General features: G+C 40.1%; 1 protein-coding gene across 1 annotated transcript in view; it reads left to right on the top strand.

The window, feature by feature from the left end:
- The window catches only part of GUCY2C (guanylate cyclase 2C), a 78,128-nt gene that overhangs the window by 32,895 nt on the left and 22,992 nt on the right, over nucleotides 1–22,241 (top strand). The window contains exons 11-19 of the mRNA XM_007967738.3: nucleotides 2,963–3,044; nucleotides 7,744–7,849; nucleotides 9,911–9,973; nucleotides 10,876–10,947; nucleotides 11,396–11,500; nucleotides 17,601–17,687; nucleotides 19,202–19,334; nucleotides 19,749–19,886; nucleotides 21,024–21,112. Of these exons, the coding sequence (XP_007965929.1) occupies nucleotides 2,963–3,044; nucleotides 7,744–7,849; nucleotides 9,911–9,973; nucleotides 10,876–10,947; nucleotides 11,396–11,500; nucleotides 17,601–17,687; nucleotides 19,202–19,334; nucleotides 19,749–19,886; nucleotides 21,024–21,112 (875 nt within the window). The remainder of the gene's footprint in view (nucleotides 1–2,962; nucleotides 3,045–7,743; nucleotides 7,850–9,910; nucleotides 9,974–10,875; nucleotides 10,948–11,395; nucleotides 11,501–17,600; nucleotides 17,688–19,201; nucleotides 19,335–19,748; nucleotides 19,887–21,023; nucleotides 21,113–22,241) is intronic.

The following is a 22,241-nucleotide window of genomic DNA, read 5'->3' as shown; positions in this document are numbered from 1 at the left end:
AGGATGAACAGGAATGAATAAGTAGGACATGGACTGTACCCCCAGGAGTTTAGATTACGGTGCCATGATAGAGAATACAGCGTGAGCGTTTAGGATGCTGCTTTCATAAAGAGATCCTAATACCTCCTTTTCGGGGGCACCTACATCCATTATATTTTAGCACAGAAAAATTCACATATGCCTGGGCACGGTGGCTAACGCCTGTAATCCCAGCACTTTGGGAGACCAAGGTGGGCATATCACCTGAGGTCAGGAATTCGAGACCAGCCTGGCCAACGTGGTGAAACCCCACCTCTACTGAAAATACAAAAAATTAGCTGGACGTGGTGGCGTGTGCCTGTAATCCCAGCTACTTGGGAGGCTGATGCAGGAGAATCTGAACCTGGGGGAGCAAAGGTTGCAGTGAGCCGAGATCGTGCCATTGCACTCCAGCCTGAGCGAAACTCTGTCTCAGAAAAAGAAAAATTCACACACATGATTTTAAAATCCAGTAGCAGATGTGTTCCTGATGGAAAGTCAATGTGCCTGGTCCCGCCTCTGCGCATCTCCGCTCTCTCAGTCATTTCTGCTTTTAGTGTTTTGCATATCTAAATAAGATGCTTCTATTTCTTGATTTATAAGCTTTAGCAGTTATCTATTAATTTTTTGTATTGATACGTGAAAATTTAGCTCATCTTCGCTAACCCTCTTTCTCACTTCTTCCCATATAGTTATATCTTTTTTGTCAGTACAATTATTGAACACCTTTTTCATTTTAATTAATACGCATGAGCTTCTAGTGTTGTCCCATCAGTTGTATATAAAATATCTTGCCTCCCACTTTGTAAGATGAAGATGTTAGTGCCACGATTCTTTCTTCTACCTCCTTCCTATCTCCAAAATTCTCCTATATTTTTCTTTGCCAGGGTTGATAATATTTATTTGGTAACCAAAATAAAGACCTCTGTTCTTTACCTATAACTTGATTCTATAAGTTGAAAACAAGGAAACATTTTCATTACGTATACATAATAACATCTTTCTTTTTTTTTTCTTTTTTTTTTTTTTTTTTGAGATGGAGTCTCATTGTGTCTCCCAGGCTGGAGTGCAGTGGCACCATCTTGGCTCACTGCAACCTCCACCTCCTGGGTTCAAGCAATTCTCCTGCTTCAGCCTCCCGAACAGCTGGGATTACAGGCGCCCACCACCACACCCAGATAATTTTTTGTTTTTTTAGTAGAGACAGGGTTTTGCCATGTTGGCCAGGCTGGTCTTGAACTCTTGACTTCAGGTGATCTGCCCCTCAGCCCCCCAAAGTGCTGGGATTACAGGTATGAGCCACCATGCCCGGCCAACATCTTTCTATATAGCCCCAATGTCTCCCTTTTGTACCACAAAGGAAAATTGATTTTCTCTCCTTTTTGAATACCTAATTCTCAAAGTCAGGACACATTTTACTTTGTTTCATTTTGGACAAATGTTCAACTTCCTTGAACATTTTTTCCTTAGAATTCCTGATTGGGTTTCTCTTTTCTTTCCTTGCTGTATAAAGAAACATGTCTTTTTCACCATATTCCTAATCACTTCCCAGCTTCTTCCACATTCTGTCTATTGCTTGGAATCTATTCCGTTTTTAGTTCTTGAGCCTACTGACTTCCTAATAGGGATTCATTACGGCATATATGAACCACGACTTTCCCATGCAGTCTTATTGTTGCCGTCCTTCTCTGTGTAGGAGTATTCCTTTGCATACTCAGACACTGCTTCAGTGCTTCCTTGGGTTGGATCCACATTTTCCTGGATTCCACTTACTCTTCTGACAGTCTGTCAACTTACTCCATCTATACAGCTCCACCCACACACTAGTGTTCTAGTAAATAAAATCCCATTCTTCATTGACTTCCCTCACTAACCCAGGAGAGCTTAGAAAGAACTGGCATGCAACACTGTCACTTAATGTTCTATACTGACTTACTTTTCTTCCAGTGTGTGCTCTGTATTTAAAAACAAGTTGTCTCAGTTGGGTGTGGTGGCTCACGCCTATAATCCCAGCACTTTGGGAGACTGAGGTGAGCAGATCGCTTGAGGCCAGGAGTTCATGACCAGCAACATGGCGAAACCCCATTTCTACAAAAAATATAAAAATTAGCTTGGCATGGTGGCGCACGCCTGTAATCCCAGCTACTCTGGAGGCTGAAGCAGGAGACTCACTTGAACCAGGGAGGCAGAGGTTGCAGTGAGCCAAGATTGCACCACTGCACTCCAGCCTGGGTGACAGTGAGACTCCGTCTCAAAAAGAAAAAAACAAAAACAAAAATGTGTCTCATCCTCTATGAACCCTTCTTAGGTATACTGGTTTCAAGGACACCAGGTAGACTTCTACCACCAACATTTTTTTGTGTACTCTGAACTATTTTATGTTTGTGTAACATTTGGTGATTGCTGTTAGAAAGAATAGAGATGAATATGCTGTCAGAATAGCCAAAATTAAGCCACTTTCCCTGACTATTCAGAGAGTAGAGACACGGGACTTATGTTATCAGAGAGAAATTAATGAAAGATATATATATATTTTTTTTTCAAAAGGAGTCTTGCTCTGTCGCCCAGGCTGGAGTACAGTGGCTCAATCTCAGCTCACTGCAAGCTCCGCTTCCCGGGTTCACGTCATTCTCCTGCCTCAGCCTCCCGAGTAGCTGGGACTACAGGCGCCCGTCACCATGCCCGGCTAATTTTTTGTATTTTTAGTAGAGACAGGGGTTCACCGTGTTAGCCAGGATGGTCTCGATCTCCTGACCTCGTGATCCACCTGCCTCAGCCTCCCAAAGTGCTGGGATTACAGGTGTGAGCCACCATGCCCAGCTAAAGGATCAATTTTTTTAAAGGGTTCTCTTTTCCCTTCCCCAAATTACATTGTACAGCTAGAATCTTGGAAATGCCTTTGCTCTCTTGACAAAGGTCCTTCCTAACGCATTTTCCTCCACAGGCCCTCAGATCCTGATGATTGCAGTCTTCACCCTCACCGGAGCTGTGGTGCTGCTCCTGCTTGTCGCTCTCCTGATGCTCAGGTACAGTCGCCTCTATCATGCCTGTGCTCGGTATCCAGAGAGGCAAGGAGGGAAAGCAGGAGAGGCCTGTTGTCTGCTGCTGCTGATGAATATTCACAAAGAGGCCTGTAGACTGACCTAAGATAATGAAGACATTCTGCATCAAAGACTATGTGAAGGGCAGAATATTATTGAGTGACTAGATTAGGGCTTTGGAGCCAGAGATGCCTGAACTCAAATCCCAGTTCTTTGAGTTACTAGTTCTGCGGTCTTAAGCATGTTACTTAGTGACTTAAACGGGTAACTTAGCTTCAATTTCTTCATCTGAGCTGTTGTAAGGATTAGAAATGGAACGTGTATACAAACTACCATATAATAAGCATATATAGATGAAAATAGTTATTTTTATTATGTTGGTATATCATGGGAGGCATCAAACTCATTACATTGCATGCTATTTAGGCTGGGGGAGGTTTTAGAAACAATTTATTCCAAATCTCCTATTTTAGCCTGAGGAGAGAGAGCCCAGAAACTCAAATGGCTTCTCTAGAATCTTATCACCAGGTAGTGGATGGGGCCAGAACTAGAACTCAAGCCTTCTCACCATCAGTTCCAAGATTTTTCGGCTCAACTTGGATCTACCAAATGCCTAGCCAGAGACATCGTGTGTATAAGAAATATTTGTTGAATACATAAATGAGTGAGTAAATACCACACTACCTCCTAATCTGCATATGTTAAATGCCAAACTTATAATACCCTATTATACTACCAGGGTCACTTGCATTTCCTAGCTAAACAAGACAACAGTTTTATCTGTGTATTATACACTTTGGCCTGTGTGTCATTATTCTTTCTCATGTGAATGTCCAGCCTACCATACAATGGTTGATGTTTTCTCCAGAAAAGGAAGTAGACTATTTTCTTCAATCTGACAACAGTGCTTGGCTCCTGTAACCGTGTTGCTCAGAAATATAGGTGATGGTCTACAGTGTGTGGTGACCATTACCATTTAGTGAAGAGTGAGAAGAAACCAAAACTTCCCCCTAAAAGCAAGTCTAAATGGGAATCAGTTTAAGATAGGGGAAAATCACAAGATCAAAGATAATAAGAGGTGTTTCTCCTTGTCTCTAAACATAGGAGGCAGAGATAGGGCTTCCTAATGGCCAGTGCAATGCTATGCCCATGAGGGGGCCTGGCAGACAGGTGGTACACATGCAGTTTGCCATTACAACGGCCTATGCAAGAAAACTAGCAAACCATTTAAGAAATCCCCTAATTCAGTATGAATGACAGTTGGCTCTGCTGAGTCCCAAGAGTCTCCTGGGGTACAGAGGTGAGAGCCCAAGAGCCTTTAAGGTCTTGATATTCATCCTACTTGCCTCCAGGTCTTAGGGTCAGTAATATGCTATTTTATATGCATTTACTCGAAGAATACTCAGACTTAGATGGAAGCATATGAAGAGAATAATCATTTCTGCTTAGGGGACATTAAGGAAGGCATGGCCTTGAGAAGGTGAGTATGAGTTTGTCAAATAACCAAAAAGCAAAGGCAAACTAGGGACAAAACAGGTCAATAGAAAAGAGTATCAGTTCCAGAAACAAATACAAGCAAGAACTTATAATATGACAAAGATGACACTATGTGTCAGCTAAGAAATGATGTTGGTAGCCGGACACGGTGGCTCATGCCTGTAATCCCAGCATTTTGGAAGGCCGAGGCAGGCGAGTCATGAGGTCAGGAGTTCGAGAACAGCCTGGCCAACGTGGTAAAACCCTGTTGGTAAAAATCTCCTAAAAATACAAAAAATTAGCTGGGCATGGTGGCGGGCACCTGTAATCTCAGCCTCTTGGGAGGCTGAGGCAGGAGAATCCTGAACACAGGAGGCAGAAGTTGCAGTGAGCCGAGATCTCATCACTGCACTCCAGCCTGGGCGACAGAGCGAGACTCCATCTCAAAAAAAAGAAAAAAAGAAATGATGTTGGTAAAGTAGGCTTTCCACATGTAAAAAGCAAAATTAAAACAGGTAACTTAGCTTCAATTTCTTCATCTGAGCTGTTGTAGGGATTAGAAATGAAACATGCACACAAACTACCATATAATAAGCATTATATAAATGAAAATAGTTATTTTTATTATGTTGTATCATGTTTTATTTTATTATTATTATATATCTAAAAGAATACACAAAGACATAGTTTACTTTATATGGAGTTTTAAATGTTAAAGCATAGTTTATGTGGAGTTTTAAATGTTTGATTATGTGAAAATCAAACTTCAAAACTTAGAATAAATTAATAAAAATGAGTTTTTAAAATTATTTTTATTTTTCTGAGACTGAGTCTCACTCTGTCACTCAGGCTGGAGTGCAGTGGCGCCATCTTGGCTCACTGCAACCTCTGCCTCCTGGGTTCAAGCAATTGTCGTGCCTTGGCCTCAGTAGTAGCTGCAGTTACAGGCGTGCACCACCACACCTGGCTAACTTTTGTATTTTTAGTGGAGACGGGGTTTCACCATGTTGGCCAACCTGGTCTCAACTCTTGACCTCAAGTGATCCACCCACCTTGGCCTCCCAAAGTGCTGGGATTATAGGTGTGAGCCACTGTGCCTGTCCAATAAAAATTACTTTATGATGTCAGGTTAGGAAAGTACTTCTCAGTCAAGATTAAAAAAGGAGAAGTCAAAGAAAAAATATATAAATATGACCATAATAAAAATCAAAACTTTCTGGAAAACAAAGTTAAAAGAAGTAATAAACTACAAAGAGGTATTTGAAAAACAAAAGGACAAAGGATTTATTTCTCAAAATATATTAAGAACATATGTAAGTTAACAAACATAAGAAAAAGATACTAGGGAAAAATGAGCAAAATTATAAATACATAATTCTATATAATTCTGAGTCTATATATTCTACTAAATAGCTAGAAAATATTTGAAAGGATAATCTCACTAGTAATCAAGAAAATGCAAAGTGAAACACTGCTTCACTTACATCACAAAGGTTAAAAAAAGTTTATCAATACCAAATGTTGACAAGAATATAGAAAACGGGAATTCTCTTTTTTTTTTTTTTTTTTTTTTTTTTTTTTTTTTTTTTTTTGAGACGGAGTCTTGCTCTGTCGCCCAGGCTGGAGTGCAGTGGCCGGATCTCAGCTCACTGCAAGCTCCGCCTCCCGGGTTCACGCCATTCTCCTGCCTCAGCCTCCCGAGTAGCTGGGATACAGGCGCCCGCCACCTCGCCTGGCTAGTTTTTTGTATTTTTTAGTAGAGACGGGGTTTCACCGTGTTAGCCAGGATGGTCTCGATCTCCTGACCTCGTGATCCACCTGTCTCGGCCTCCCAAAGTGCTGGGATTACAGGCTTGAGCCACCGCGCCCGGCCCAGAAAACGGGAATTCTCAAGATAAGAAGGTAAATTAATTGATAACCACTGCTTTGGGAAGCAATTTGGTGATATCTGTAAAGTTGAAAGTGTACATCCTCTATAGCCCAAGAATTCTACTTCATCTATACCCAGTCCCCAGCCTTTTGGCACCAGGGACTGGTTTCGTGGAAAACAATTTTTGGGGGTGGGGGGAGTTTCGGGATGTAACTGCTCCACCTCAGATCATCAGGCATTAGTTAGATTCTTATAAGTATAAGGAGTGCACAACCTGGATCCCTCCCATATGCAGTTCTCAATAGGGTTCACGCTCCTATGAGAATCTAACGCCACTGCTGATGTGACAGGAGGCGGAGCTCAGGTGGTAATGCTGACCTCTCACCTCCGGCTGTGCAGCTTGGTTCCTAACAGGCCGTGGACCACTACCAGTCCGCGGCCCAGGGGTTGGGGGCCTAATCCCCAGCCTACACTATCTGGGGACCGATACTATCTGAAGGAAACTATACCTTCTTAACATTTTGTAGTTGAGATAGGTGTTGTTACATTTTCTCTGTACTTTTCCATTTTCTTTAAACATATTTTTTGAAAAGGCACAGATGGGTAAGAGGAACTGGCTTATTTAGGGATCTGGTGTATTCTCTGGTGGTTTAAAAATTAACATTTTTGCCTGTCAGCGTTATCAACTTTACATTTGTTTCCTATATTTTTTCCTAACTCCTTCTATGTCATTAGTTTAAATCCTTTACTATCGTGAACGACTGCCTTAGTGAAAAACCTGGGAAAATGAAGTGAAAAGAAAAGAAAGACTAGGAAACAGAGGTCCCCAATCCCCAGTCCATGGCCTGTTAGGAACCCACCGCACAGCAGGAGGTGAGCAGCGGGTGAGCGAGCATTACATCCCGAGCAACCCTTCCTGTCAGATCAGTCAGGGCATTAGATTCTCATAGGAGCGTGAACCCTATCGTGAACTGCGCATGCTGGGGATCTAGGTTGCGTGCTCCTTCTGAGAATCTAATGCCTGATCTGAGGTGGAACAGTCTCATCCTGAAACCACCCCCTGCCACCTCCATGGAAACATTGTCTTCCAGGAAACCAGTCTCTGGTGTCAAAAAGGTTGAGGGCCACTGCTTTGAAAGCCCATCAGAAACCCTTGCAGGTCCACTGGCAGTAAGCACTTTTCAGTTTGGAGAACATGGTGTTCTGTCATTGGGCTACCTTCCCCGACGCACATCTACCTGAGCATACCAGGGTTCTAAAGTTCTCCCAGTCTTCAGAAGCTGAATGGCGTGGATACTAAGAAAAACCTATTATTGACCGGTTTTATTCCTTTCACAGAAAATACAAAAAAAATTATGAACTTCGTCAGAAAAAATGGTCCCACATTCCTCCTGAAAATATCTTTCCTCTGGAGACCAATGAGACCAATCACGTTAGCCTGAAGGTAAAGCCTACCTCACTTGTTGAAGAATGGGCGCAATTTGCCAGGTATTTGACAAGACTTAGCATTGCAGGATATGTGCCAAGTAGGGATAGTTGTTCTAGAAAGCAAGACTTAGATGATTTCTAATTTTCAACTCTCTGCCTTCCCCTTGTTTCTCCATTCTCCTACATGTCAGCTAGTTAATCCAATGAGCACTCCCTGGAGGCTGAGATATGGTGTGTTCTCATTCTCTGCATCTGATCCAGAAGAGAAATACACATAAAGGGAATTTGCCATGGAAGGGATGTAGGAATGGGCAGAGCATTTGAGTTCCCCTAAACCTTGGATGCTAATCTACCCGTACTAAGGAACTATGACTTGTCTTACTCATTCCTGAAGAAAGAGGCCTCCTCTGCTTCTATTTGCTCACATTCACCTTCAACCAGGAAATAGCAGCAGCCAATAATAACTTACTCCATTTAGCACAGTCAATGCAGGACCTATGCTGTCTCATCTACTCCTCCTACTCCAGGAACCCAAAATTAAGCTTTATAATCATAATTTTGCTGATGAGGAAACTGAAGGACAAAAGATTAAGAAATAGTGCAGGGACACATGCAACTAATGAGTAAGATTACTATAAGTAATAATAGCTAACACTTACTGAGCACTTATAATGCACCACATGCATTAACCCATTTCATCTTCTCCTGAGCACTGTGAAGTAGCAGGGCGGAAATTCCAGGAACACAGCTACCATTTAAACCCAGTCTGTCTAACTGCAAAGCCTGAGATTGTAACACCTTCCATATACCATATAATTTTCCTAGTTTTTATACCAAAGCATATTAAGAGAATATGGAGACCCAAAACCTCCACAGATGGGAATTCGTGGACTCCTTCAGACTAGGGCCAAACTGATAGTGTAGTGGGATTTGAGATGCTTCCTTGCTTAAAGTCAGCAGGAATATAATTGCATTTGGCTTAAGTTCGTCTCTGGAACCTCTCTACCAGCTCTTGACCCTCCTCCCCAAGTCCTGCGTGCTACCCTCTAATGGCTCCGATCCCCTCATATCTATCCAAGGACCAGGTCTTCCCTTCTTTCAGAAATATGACATGCTCCAATGTGACCCTCCTCCTGCTGAACCTCCAACAGAAAAATTCTATTCACAAAGACCAGTCTGTCTCAGCTAAGTGTCAGGATAAAATCAATTTAACAGTAATTCACAGTCAGGTATAAACAACCTTAAGACTACTGAATTTCCAAAAAGAGAATCTGTTGACCTAAATGACAAACTGGAAGTACCTAGTGTTAAAAGAAAAACTCTAGACAGATGAAATAGAATTTATTTGAGCAAAAAGTGATTCATGAATTGTGTAGCACTCAAAACCAAAAGAGGTTCAGAAAGCTCCACCCCACAGCATGGGCAGTGAACTTTCATAGGTTGTACAAGGAAGTAAAGTCCACAAATAACTTGATGGGTTACAGCTAGGCATTTGCTTTACTTGGGCATGGTCTGTTCAGTTAGCTGCCTGTGATTGGCTGAAATCGAGCCATTTGTTACAAAAATAGACTCCCAGATCAGTTTTCAGTTTGCCTATATACTAAGTTAGGTCTGCCATTTATAGGAACTCATAATACAAAGACAGTCTCATGCCAATGGTCTCCTGTCTATTTAATATAACACTAGGAAGAGGAGAGGGGACTTTCAGAAGGAGCGTGTGCACCTCTGTCTCTGTACAGCACCCGATGGGCTCCCACACGCGCCACCTCTGCACAAGTCCAGCCTTGGTGTCATTCCTCAAGCACCCCCCCCGCCACTGCCTCAAAACCCCATATTTCATATTTTCTCTTTTGGAGTAAGCCCAAAACATGTGTCTCTGTATGTTTTCTTAAAATATAAATATTCCTAGAAGTATAATTCATCTATTTCTTGTCAGTTTCTGTACAAAATGTGTATGAGTACAGATTCATCAGAATGAATGAGTCATCTGGCTAAGGAAATAAGTCTTTGGGACAGTAAACTCAAAGGAGGGAAGAGATATGGAGTTTCTGGAATAATTAGCCTTTTCTTGTGCCAGATCGATGATGACAAAAGACGAGATACAATCCAGAGACTACGACAGTGCAAATACGACAAAAAGGTGACGTCTCCCACTTCTCTGAACTCTCCACTGGGGTATGCTCGGGGCCTTCTGACCCCTGGTTGCCCCGGCCCCTGATGTCAGTATCACAATGATGGGAGTGCCCAGTCTGTTCCCAGGGGCTGTTCTTAGAGCTTCACAGGGATGGCCAGGGCCCTGCTTCTAGGGTTACAAAACTCACAATCCTGGGGAAAATGGAAGACAAATAGAATGTTGGGGAAGGGTGGAGTGTAGGCAGAAAAATGAAATACAAAAGATATTCAGAGTAGTCCAGGACAACCCTAGTATTATATTTTGGCTCATTGCTGAGAAATACAACAATCTCATATGAGAGTTTTGCATCTTATTTCCATCCTTCCTTCTTCTCTCCCTCCCTTCTGCCTGCCTTCCTTCCATTTAGTCATTCTTAAAGAAACATTCAAGACTGAACTTACCATATCCCAGGTGCTAGGCACCAGGGATACAAACATCAATCAAGGCCCGGCACAATGGCTCATGTCTGTAATCCCAGGACTTTGGGAGGCTGAGGCGGGTGGATCACTTGAGGCCAGGAGTTCGAGACCAGCCTGGCCAATATGGCGAAACCCCGTTTCTCCTGAAAATACAAAAATTAGCTGGGGGCATGGTGGTGCATGCCTGTAGTCCCAGCTACTGGGGAGGCTGAGGCATGAGAATTGCTTGAACCTGGGAGGCAGAGGTTGAAGTGAACCGAGATTGCACCACTGCACTCCAACCTAGGCAACAGAGCAAGGCTCTGTCTTAAAAAAAAAAAAAAAAAAATCAATCAAATACTGTCACTGCTCTCAAAAGTTTACAGTCTAGTGAGACACACAAACTGTTATAATATGCATGTAACAAGTTACACCACAACAGTGTCTCCTAAATTTCATTGATTTTTGCAGCGAGTGATTCTCAAAGATCTCAAGCACAATGATGGTAATTTCACTGAAAAACAGAAGATAGAATTGAACAAGGTATGTAGCCCTTACTTCAAACTCTTGAGAAATAACTTCACTCCATTTCTTCTAATCACTGAGGTTGCTCATAGAGTAAGAGGCTGACAGAGAAGCCCTCAGGCCAAGAAATGGTGACTATATTTCTTGTTGAAAATTCTACGAAGAGATATTGGAAAGTGAGGTCGATGGCGTAAAAAATTCTGGAAATCTACTAGTCTTTCCTAGAAAGTGGACCTGATACTATTTGAAAGTAAAGTTTGTACTCAAGGCCTCTTACTGACAAAGGAAAGGTTGTTGAATGAGATTAATATAATGTGTGATAAGCAATGGGTACTGACATTCAATTTGTTAACAGCAACACATCTTCTCAAAGATCTGAAAGAAAACACATTTTATTGGCATATTAATTTTTACTTTGGCACCCTGTTCTGCCTAATTTGCTTTGTAAACAAACATGTTCTTCTAGTTGCTTCAGATTGACTATTACAACCTGACCAAGTTCTATGGCACAGTGAAACTTGATACCATGATCTTCGGGGTGATAGAATACTGTGAGAGAGGATCCCTCCGGGTAAGAAACCATGGTCATTTCCAATTTTCTAATCATATAAAAATATTCAGCAGGACTTTAAATAAAAATATTTATCAAGTAAAATCATATTAAAGAGTTATCATGGAAAATATCATTTGTTTAACTTGAAAAAGTTGATGGGGTCACAAGCTTTCCAGACTTTTTCTGAGATTTTTTCAATCAGTCTGTTATGTTTTTATAAACAAGCCAAAAAAATTTCAGGAAAAAGATAATAGATTTAGGGAGGGGAGTAAACAGAGAATGGAAGTGGAAAAATGAGTGATTACCTCCAAATACATTTTATTTTACATGAATACTTGCTTTTGTACTAAAAGAGAAATGGATAATCATTATGATAGCACCAAATAAGCAGTAGAAGACTTGGTCATCATTCTTGGTTCTGCTGCTGTCCAAATTATTACTCCACTCTTGGACGAAGGATCATCCAGGAGTTGCCAGATGAGGTCAGATATTTGGACTGAGCAAGTCCAAAGCAAACAGAGAAACTAAGAAAAAAAGCAAGAATATTAGCTTTCACACTATGAATATAAACTCAAATCTACCCTCCAAGAAAAAATCATAGCCCTAAATGTTACTGTCTCTTTTAAAAATTATTTCATGCTTGTTATTCTGACATCTGAGGGCTCTTTCTCTGGATTAATCCCTATGAAATGTAACAGTGGTATAAGGAAAAAGTGACACATTAAGCCATTAACTCTATTTAGCACTTTGAGAATTCATTTGCTGTATAGCAGAAGGGAAAGCAAGCCCATGAGGGATTAGTGTAATGGAATGTGGTAGAGAAATCTTGAGCAGGCGGCTGGCCAGGAGAATTAAGATCAAAGAGGAAAATGGTGCTAAGGTAGAAGTTCTTAAAAAATAACAAACAAGGCTGGGCACTGTGGCTTACACCTGTAATCCCAGCACTTTGGGAGGCCGAGGCAGGTAGATCATGAGGTCAGGAGATCGAGACCATCTTGGCCAAAATGGTGAAACCCCGTCTCTACTAAAAATACAAAAATTAGCTGGGCGTGGTGGTGTGTGCCTGTAATTACCACTACTTAGGAGGCTGAGGCAGAAGAATCGCTCGAACCAGGGAGTCAGAGGTTGCAGTAAGCCGAGATCGTGCCACCGCACTCCAGCCTGGCAACAGAGTGAGACTCCGTTTCAAAAAAATAATAATAAAATAAATAATAACAATAATAAACAATTTAAGTACCCAATGCAAAATTTAGAAGAATAACTATAAGGAAAGGAAGCTATTAAATATCAATCATTATAAATCAAATAAAATAGGATAGGATTTTAAAATGCACTTGCAACTTAAAAAACAAAATTATTAAAACACACAAGCCTTTCACTTCTAGATATTATTTTTAAAATGAACATGCAAATACACAAAATTGAGAATAAAAAAGCAGTGAAAAAAGATAATTTTAATTGTGAAAGAATACTTCACGACTATTAAATTATAATCTTTAAAAAGGGAAACTTTCAGAAGCGATATAATCATGAAATCTGTTTCAAAAAAAAATTTAATTAGACCAATTCTGAATCAGTTTCAGGCAATAATAAGCCATGTGAAACCCTTTGACCAGGCTCTATTAATTGGTATTCTAAAATTTCTGTCTCATTGAAATTAAATGAGAATATGGTCTAGACCTCATGTGAAAAATATTTCTAATTTTGAAGGACCTGAAATAGTTATTGTTATTCCTAGAAATGTGTATTTATTTGATCAGTATCAATTAAAATGATCACTTTCATCATCCATTAAAACACTCATGTGGTTTTTCTCCTATGACCTTTTGATTTGGTACATTATAATAATATTGTTCCATTCATAGAATTAACCATATCCAATTGTTTGTGTTATGCTTTTTGTATATACAACTGGCTTAACATTTCTTTTATTTTATTATGTTTTTTCCTCTGCATTCACAACTACAGTTAGCCTTTGGTCAGATTTTAGTTTCAATCTCATGCTAACTTTGTTCAATGTTAAATGAATTTGGAGTATGTTCATGTTTTTGTTTAACTTGAAAATAGTTTTTATATAGATAATGAGAATTACTTTTACTGAACTTCAACATTAGAAGAATTAAGCTGACTTTGGTATTCTCTCTATGGGAATTATCATTTCTTCTATGGCTATTAATGTAACATTGTGATATAGTAAGAAATATATTTTGTCTTCATTCTTGGTTCCTAAAACCCATTGTTACTGGGTGGTGGGAGTGAGAAAAGCTCTTTTGTTATTTATAATAACCTCCTTCCAAACATACCTGAGTTATGCTACTTAAGATAAGATAGCCATGGAAGATTTCTCTGGCAAGATGACGTTAGAGTAAGACCTGCATGAAATGAAGCTGTGAAACCATAGCTCAGGGAAGAGGATACAAGGTTTAATATTTGCAACCTGTTCTCAACAAGGAAAACAACAATTAAATGGTGATATGCCAGAGAATTCCCAGACCTCATTTCAGAAATATTCCTAGGCTCCCCCATAATAACACCTCCTGCAGAGTTAGAAATAAAACAACACTTTCTTAACATTGCAAAGACCGTCTATCATAAAACAACTGACTTCATCTCTATTAATGCAAAGACTCCCTAGCCGCACCCTTTCCTACTATGAGTTAACTTCTGAAAGTTCTAACCAAAGCACTAATGCATGAAACAGAAATAAGATACACGGTTATTGGAAGGTGTCAAGATAAATAACAAACAGAGAGTGGCTCTCTAAAAGAAAGATGTTTATTTGGAAAAGAACACTGTAATGGGAATATATATGCCATCATAAATTATGTGCATATTCAGAGAGATAAAAGAAGATAAAGGATTTTAAGGGGAAAAAAACACAAAGAGGATTACATAATTGTTGTGTTACAAAGATCAGTAGCAAGGATGATGCCAGTCAGAGGTTGGACAGGCAGTTGTTGAGCAGATGTCCTTGTATAAGTATTTTTTGTGTGTGAGGTTGCGATGGCCTTTGTGGAAGGTTGAGGTTTCTGTGGAGTCTTCTGTGGTAGTTTTTGTTATGAAGTACACAAGCATGACAACTCTGTTTTTCATGGCCTTTTCTAGCTGTATGTGTCAGGATTTTTTCAACATTTGTGACTCCATTCTGATTTTGACAACTTTCACAAAAGCAATAGATTTTTTTTTTTTTTTAATTTAAAGATGAGGCCAGGTGCGGTGGCTCATGCCTGTGATCCCAGCACTTTAGGAGTCAGAAGCGGGAGTTGGGGGGGCAGGACACGAGGTCAGGAGTTCGAGACTAGCCTGGCCAACACAGTGAAACCTCGTCTCCACTAAAAATACAAAAAATTAGTGGGGCATAATGGTGGCCACCTGTAATCCCAACTACTTGGAAGGTTGAGGTAGGAGAATTGCTTGAACCCAGGAGGTGGAGGTTGCAATGAGCCGAGATCCCGCCATTGCACTTCAGCCCGGGCAACAGTGCGAGTCTTCATCTCAAATAAATAAATAAATATAAAGATATGATTGTTTACCTAGAAAATGCAAAAGCCTCAAATACTAAAAATCATAAGAAATTTATATGATGACCAGAAACAAAATAAGTATATAGAAAATAATTTACATATATAATGTGTATATCATGTAATTGGTCAGAAAATACAACTCAAAAAATCCTCCTTAATATTTTTAACAAAAATATTTATTTGAAAATACTCAACATGAAATGCAAAGAATCAGTTAAGAACACTGAAAGTTTTCTAAGACATTAAATAAATCTTAACAGAACTCAGTCAGGTTCTTATATAGGAATCAATGATGTGCTGGAACTGGCTGGTACTAGCTCAGAGCTGACTGTTAAGTTATTCAAGAATTTGCCAGTCAGTGTTAAAGTTTTGGAAGCTGAAATCATTCAGGGTGGAAACATTTCACATCATACTCAGCAAGCATATTATAAATCAGGGCTGTTGCTAATACAGAGTCAATTTACCAACACCCTATACTGACAAATTCACATTGAAAATGTATAAATTCTTCTGAAAACAACGAACTTGCAATCGAAGGCAAAGACTTTTCTTAATTAACAGAGATCATCAGAAATACATATATATACACACACACATATATATGAGCAATAATAACCAGAACAGTTTTGAAAAGGAGAATGAAGAGGCTACTTACTAGAAAGTTATTATAATCAAGGCAGTGTAGTGACAGCTCATGAACAAGCAAATGATTTATGGAAGAAAAACATATGGGCCAGGAATACCATTAAGTATATGACAAATATAACTAAAGAAGGGTAATTTTAAAAATGGGTGCTGAGATAATAGGACCTTTCCATTCTCTTTTCCACAAAAGGTTCTTTTCCCTTGCTGTTACCTCTTCCCAAAACTCTTGGCTCCCTATTTCATTTGATCTCAGCTCAACAGCCATTTCCTGAAGGAAGCCATATTTAATCTTTATAACAAACCCCAGATTTTAGGGGTCAAATTCCCAGATTTTAGGCAATTTTTCATTGCACTTATCACAGTGATAATTTTATGTTTATTGGTCTGATTGTTTTATGAATGTCAGTTTCCTTCACCAGACTGTGCACACTTTAGCAGGTCCCTTATAATCCCAGCACTAACACAGTCCCTGCTCTAGAGATAACACTCAATAATTTTAAAAAACAAATATGCAGGTCACCTATTAAAATTGCTCAGAAAAAACATATAAATCTGCATATACATTACGATCCCACTTTTATAATATTTATTACATATACTTTCCATATCTACATTAAAGAAAACTAGAAGAAAATACCAAAATGAGAATAAATTAGATGGTGCAATTAGCCATAATTTTATATTCTTCCTTTTTATATTGTATAATTTTTTTCACATTTTGTATAGTAAACATGTATTCCTTTTATCATCAAAACAGAATAATATGCTTTTTACAATTTGGCAGATGAGAACAGGGTAGGATGAGTGAATGGTGAGCTAAAGGGAGAGAAGGCATAGAAAAGAATCTGTCTGCCCATAACTCCCCTCCATCAACTTGGCCTGGTACCCACAGCCCAACCAGCCTTACCTGAAATGATTAAGGACTTCAGACCCCTCCTTGGAAATTCTTGGTATGGTGTCTGAGTTAAAATTAAAAATCAAATTGGGCTTTTTCCTAAAATAAGAAACTATTGCTATCAGTTAGAGTCCTGTTTAGAGTTCTACCATGAAGAACAGTTACGTATTAGCTTAATTAAAATCCTGCAACTCTGTAGAACCATCATCATATTAAAATAGTGACTTGAAAATTCCAGGTACAGGCGGGGCGCGGTGGCTTGCGCCTGTAATCCCAGCACTTTGGGAGGCTGAGGCGGGCAGACTGCTTGAGACCAGGAGTTCGAGATCAGCCTGGCCAATGTAGTGAAACCCCCGTCTCTACTAAAAATACAAAAATTAGCTGGGCATAGTGGCATGCACCTGTAATCTCAGCTACTCAGGAGGCTAAGGCAGGAGAATCGCTTGAACCCTGGAGGCAGAGGTTGCAATGAGCTGAGATTGTGCACACCAGCCTGGGCCACAGGGCAAGATTTTGTCTCAAAAACAAACAAAAAAGAAAAAAAAGAAAAAAAATCCCAGGTCATACAATTCACAAAAAAAATCCAAGATCTCTCTTATTGAGAGAAGACTTAGTAAACTCTAAAAAAAAAAAAAATTAAGCCGATTTATGTAACTGATTATGTGAGTAAAAACACAAGCTTAATGAAGGAATTTTCTTATAGCAATTGCCTGTTTTAAAACATGGGTCCAATTTAGATGAGACAGAACACGCAGGGCAGTCACCTGTTAAGCAGTGTCCCGGCCTGCTGCTTATTCCTCTACATCTGTCTGATGGGAGAACTGAAATTTGGGGTGCTATGGGTACCTCCTGCTCATATCCAGGTGGCAAAAACCACCCAATGCTTCTTATGCAGAAAAGAAAACAAAAATAGGTTCATGAAAACCCAGACAGTAGAATTCCAATTTGTTCCTGATCCTAAGGTCTTATAATTTGAAGTTCATTATTTGTTTCATAATAGTCTCTCCATAATATCCTTTCTTGCAACAACTTTTCTTCTTTTTTTCCTATTCAGGAAGTTTTAAATGACACAATTTCCTACCCTGATGGCACATTCATGGATTGGGAGTTTAAGATCTCTGTCTTGTATGACATTGCTAAGGTAAGAGAAACACACACACAGAAAATATGAAAATTAAATATAAGAAAACAGATCTAACAAGTTATTCAACCTTCTGTGCATTGGTTTCTTCATCTGTAAAATGATAATAATAGCTATGTCATAGGGTTGTAGGATTTTAGGTTGTGAGGATTTTGTGAAATAATGCACGTGCTTTTAACAAGACCTGGTACAAGGAAATGTTCAATATATATCAGTTATTATTATGTTATTATATCCTTTGTAGTCTGGGTGTGGGGCACGCAGTTTCATAGATTTTCCAGAAATCGAAATCATATAAAACTACGAGAAAGACAACTGGGCTGGGCGGAGTGGCTCAAGCCTGTAATCCCAGCACTTTGGGAGGCTGAGGCAGGAGAATTGCTTGAACCCAGGAGATGGAGGTTGCTGTGAGCCAAGATGGAGCCATTGCACTCCAGCCTGGGTGACGGAGTGAGACTCCATTTAAAAAGTAAAAAAGACAACTGAATCCTCAACTTTATAAGAGAAAATATTAAGTACAGGAAACCATCTTGCAGGAATCAATAATAAATGTGGACATGTATATTTTCAGACGTGATAGGAAAACAGAAGTGGACATGAGTAACCAGGGCCTCATTCAAGAATGAAGAAAAGTTGGTTATAAGAGGGAGCTGTCTGATACAGTCTTAACCCACCTGAAAGTTATATGGGTTCAGAATCAGTTTGAAAAATGCGTTACGAAAATCGATTTGCCACACACATTTCACTCCTGTGATGCAGGCTGAAAACCAGCTTCAGCTGAGACGCCCTCTAACCACCAGAGAGAAGCACATCAGCCAAAAACAGGCTTCCTCTTTTTTTCTTTTTTGAGACGGAGTCTCACTCTGTCCCCCAGGCTAGAGTACAGTGGCGGGATCTTAGCTCACTGCAACCTCGGCCTCCCAAGTTCAAGCGATTATCCTGCCTCAGCCTCCCAAGTAGCTCGGCCTCCCAAAGTGCTGGGATTACAGGCCTGAGCCATTGCAAGGGGCCAGGCTTCCCCTTTTGAAACAGAATGAATCAAACAGTGTTTCAAAATAGGATGAAACCAATTCCACTTTAGGAAATAATCTAGCCTGGCACCCCTGCCCCTTTGGAAAGGCAAGGCACTATCATTTGTATGTTTATTTTAAATTCATGTAAAAAAGGACCAGAGACCTACTCAGGGTCACAGACCAAATAAGTGGTAAGCAGAAACACTTAAAAAAAAAAAAAAAAATCAACCCTTTGCCTCATATTATATACAACTACTTAAGCAGAGATGTTAGACAATTCTCTTCTACTCTGTCATTTAAACAGACTTTGAAACTAGATATAATGCGTAGGCAAATATTAGGGCTTCAGTAACATTAAAGTAAAAATAGTGGGACTAAAATTAAAACCTGATGGTGTGACTGATTGCTGAAATGGTTTCCAAATGTCACTTTTTTCTTTAAAATAATGAAGCAGCTGAAGTGTGTCACATTTCTGTTTTTCTATCGTCTGAAAAATTACAGGGAATGTCATATCTGCACTCCAGTAAGACAGAAGTCCATGGTCGTCTGAAATCTACCAACTGCGTAGTGGACAGTAGAATGGTGGTGAAGATCACTGATTTTGGCTGCAATTCCATTTTACCTCCAAAAAAAGGTCTGTAATGAATGAAGTGTTCACTACTTTCCTAACTGATTTTTTTTTTCAAACCCATGTAGCATGGTCAGGAAATTGTAATACTGATCAGAAGATAAGCACTTAAAGCCACAAGAGACAACAGCTGGCTCATTCTCCAGACCTTCCCACTTGTCAGTCAGCCATATGACAATGTTAGGATCACCCAGATCCTAACATTTCATAGTTAGTCTAAAAGGTGTGTGTTCTATCTTTGATCACTGGTATTAGCCTAAATTTTTCAAAAGCTTGGAATCATATCAATTCAAGGCCACTCATAAGCCATCACCCATATATAGAGTGGATGGTGTAGGCAATTAGAGAGCAAAGTTAGGTTGGAGGCCTATGAGCCACTCACCCCGCTCAATTTTGTAATCTCAGTGTCTGCATTTACAGACCTGTGGACAGCTCCAGAGCACCTCCGCCAAGCCAACGTCTCTCAGAAAGGAGATGTGTACAGCTATGGGATCATCGCACAGGAGATCATCCTGCGGAAAGAAACCTTCTACACTTCTAGCTGTCGAGACCGGAACGGTACACCTAAACCCCTTCACGTGCCCCCTCTGGCAGTCAGCCAACCTGCTTTCTAGGCTTACTGAGACCCTAATCTGTTTGTAACCACATCACAATTCCTTCGTCTGCAAAATTAATGACTTATCATCGGCATTATACATTTTTATAAGAGTATTAGGAAGATTAAATATTAGAGTGCACTGAAAAGCATAAGACAACATACACTGCCAGGTGTTATTATTGTCGGTATTATTGTTAACAATCTTCCTTTACGATTCTCCTCTTTCCTTTTGATTCCAAGAAGAGAATGTACCTGCTTAACATCTAAACTAGAACACTCTAACAGGTTGACATACATATTTTAGTTCTCACTAAGAGTAGATCTATAGCTTTTGGCCATGTGTCCTCTTAGGGGAAAATGCTTCCTTCCATTCATTCAATTCTCACTTACTGAGCATTTATTATGTGCTAACTGTTAACTGTTTGGTGGGGAGTATGGTGACTAAGGGATGTAGACAGGGTGGGGTCAAAGTATGAACAGAAGAAGCCTACTGAAGGCAGTGGTGCCCGAGCTGAGTTTTACAGGGTCAGTAGCATTTTTTTTCTTTTTTTCTTTTCTTTCTTTTTTTTTTTTTTTTTTTTTTTTTAAGACAGTGTCTTGCTCTGTCACCCCCAGGCTGGAGTAAGTACAGTGGCATGATCTTGGCTCAGTGCAACCTCTGCCTCCCAGGCTCAAGCAATCCTCCTGGCTCAGCCTTCCAAGTAGCTGGGACGACAGGTGCACAACGCCATGCCTGGCTAATTTTTGTACTTTATGTAGAGACAGGGTTTCACCATGTTGCCCAGACTGAGCTCCTGAGCTGAAGTGATCCCCCAACCTCAGCCTCCAAAGTGCTGGGATTACAGGTGTGAAGCACTGTGCCCCACCCAGTAGCCTATCCTTAAGGTAACCTTCTGGTTATAAGTGGGATGAGACCTTTTCACTGGGTGCCTCATCGAATTAACACCTGTCTACTGAGTGCTGGTCTAGGCTCTGCAGCACTCTCACTGAGCTAAGAGCCATCCAGGGGAGTGAACCAACTGGATTTCTGTTGAAATTCCTTCCATTTCTTCATGCTGTATTCTTCTTTGTAATTTAAAATTTTCTCACCCAACCAGAGAAGATTTTCAGAGTGGAAAATTCCAATGGAATGAAACCCTTCCGCCCAGATTTATTCTTGGAAACGGCAGAGGAAAAAGAGCTAGAAGTGAGTATATATTCCCGTATTCGTTTCCTTGGCCTGCTATAAAAATTATCATAAATGTAACGGATTAAAACAACAAAAATTTATTCACTTACAGTTCTGGAGGCTAGAAGTCTGAAATCAAGTGCTCAGCAAGGCCACACTTCCTCCAAAAGAGCTAAGAGGCTAATCCATTCTGTACTTCTTCCAGAAGCTTCTGGTGGCTATTAACATTCCTTATCTTATGGCCACACAGTTCAATCTCTGCCTCTTGGTCACAGCTTCACTTCTGTCTATTCTCCCTCTATCTCCTTTCTATTAGGACACATGTGATTGCATTTGGGTCCACTCAGAAAATACAGAATAATCACCTCCTCTCAATAATTTTAACTTAATTATATCTGCAAAGGCTCTTTTTCCAAATAAAGTAGCATTCATAGGATCCAGGGATTAGGACGCAGCGTGTCTTTGGGAGCCAGCCTCAGCCTACCACATTCCCCATGCCCTCCCACCACTCCCCAACTCAGGAATGATCTGGCTTCTAAAGCACGCATCTCATTCTCTAATTTTTTTTTTTTTTTTTTTTTTTTTTTGAGACAGAGTCTTGCTTTGTCTCCCAAGCTGGAGTGCAGTGGCAGGATCTTGGCTCACTGCAACCCCGGCCTCCCGGCTTCAAGCAATTCTTCTGCCTCAGCCTCCCAAGTAGCTGGGACTACAGGCACCTGCCATCATGTCCCGCTAATTTTTGTATTTTTAGTAGAGATGAAGTTTCACCATGTTGGCCAGGCTGGTCTCAAACTCCTGACCTCAAGCAATCCCACCTGCCTTGGCCTCCCAAAGCACTGGGATTACGTAATAGGTGTGAGCCATTGCGCCTGACCTCATTCTCTATTTTTAAATTGATACATAATATTTGTACATATTTGTGGGGTACATGTGATATTTTGTCATATGCACAGAATGTGTAATGATCAAGTCATGTATTTAGGGGATCCATCACCTTAAGTAGTTATCATTTGTATGTGTTGGGAACATTTCAAGTCCTGTCTTCTAGTTGTTTTGAAATATACAATACATTGTTGTTAACTGTAGTCACCCTACTCTGCTATCAAGCATTATAACTTATTCCTTCTAACTATATGTTTGTACCCAT

The sequence above is a fragment of the Chlorocebus sabaeus genome, chromosome 11, assembly GCF_047675955.1.
Source record: "Chlorocebus sabaeus isolate Y175 chromosome 11, mChlSab1.0.hap1, whole genome shotgun sequence".
NCBI lineage: Eukaryota > Metazoa > Chordata > Mammalia > Primates > Cercopithecidae > Chlorocebus > Chlorocebus sabaeus.
This window is presented reverse-complemented; position numbering and strand designations above follow the sequence as displayed.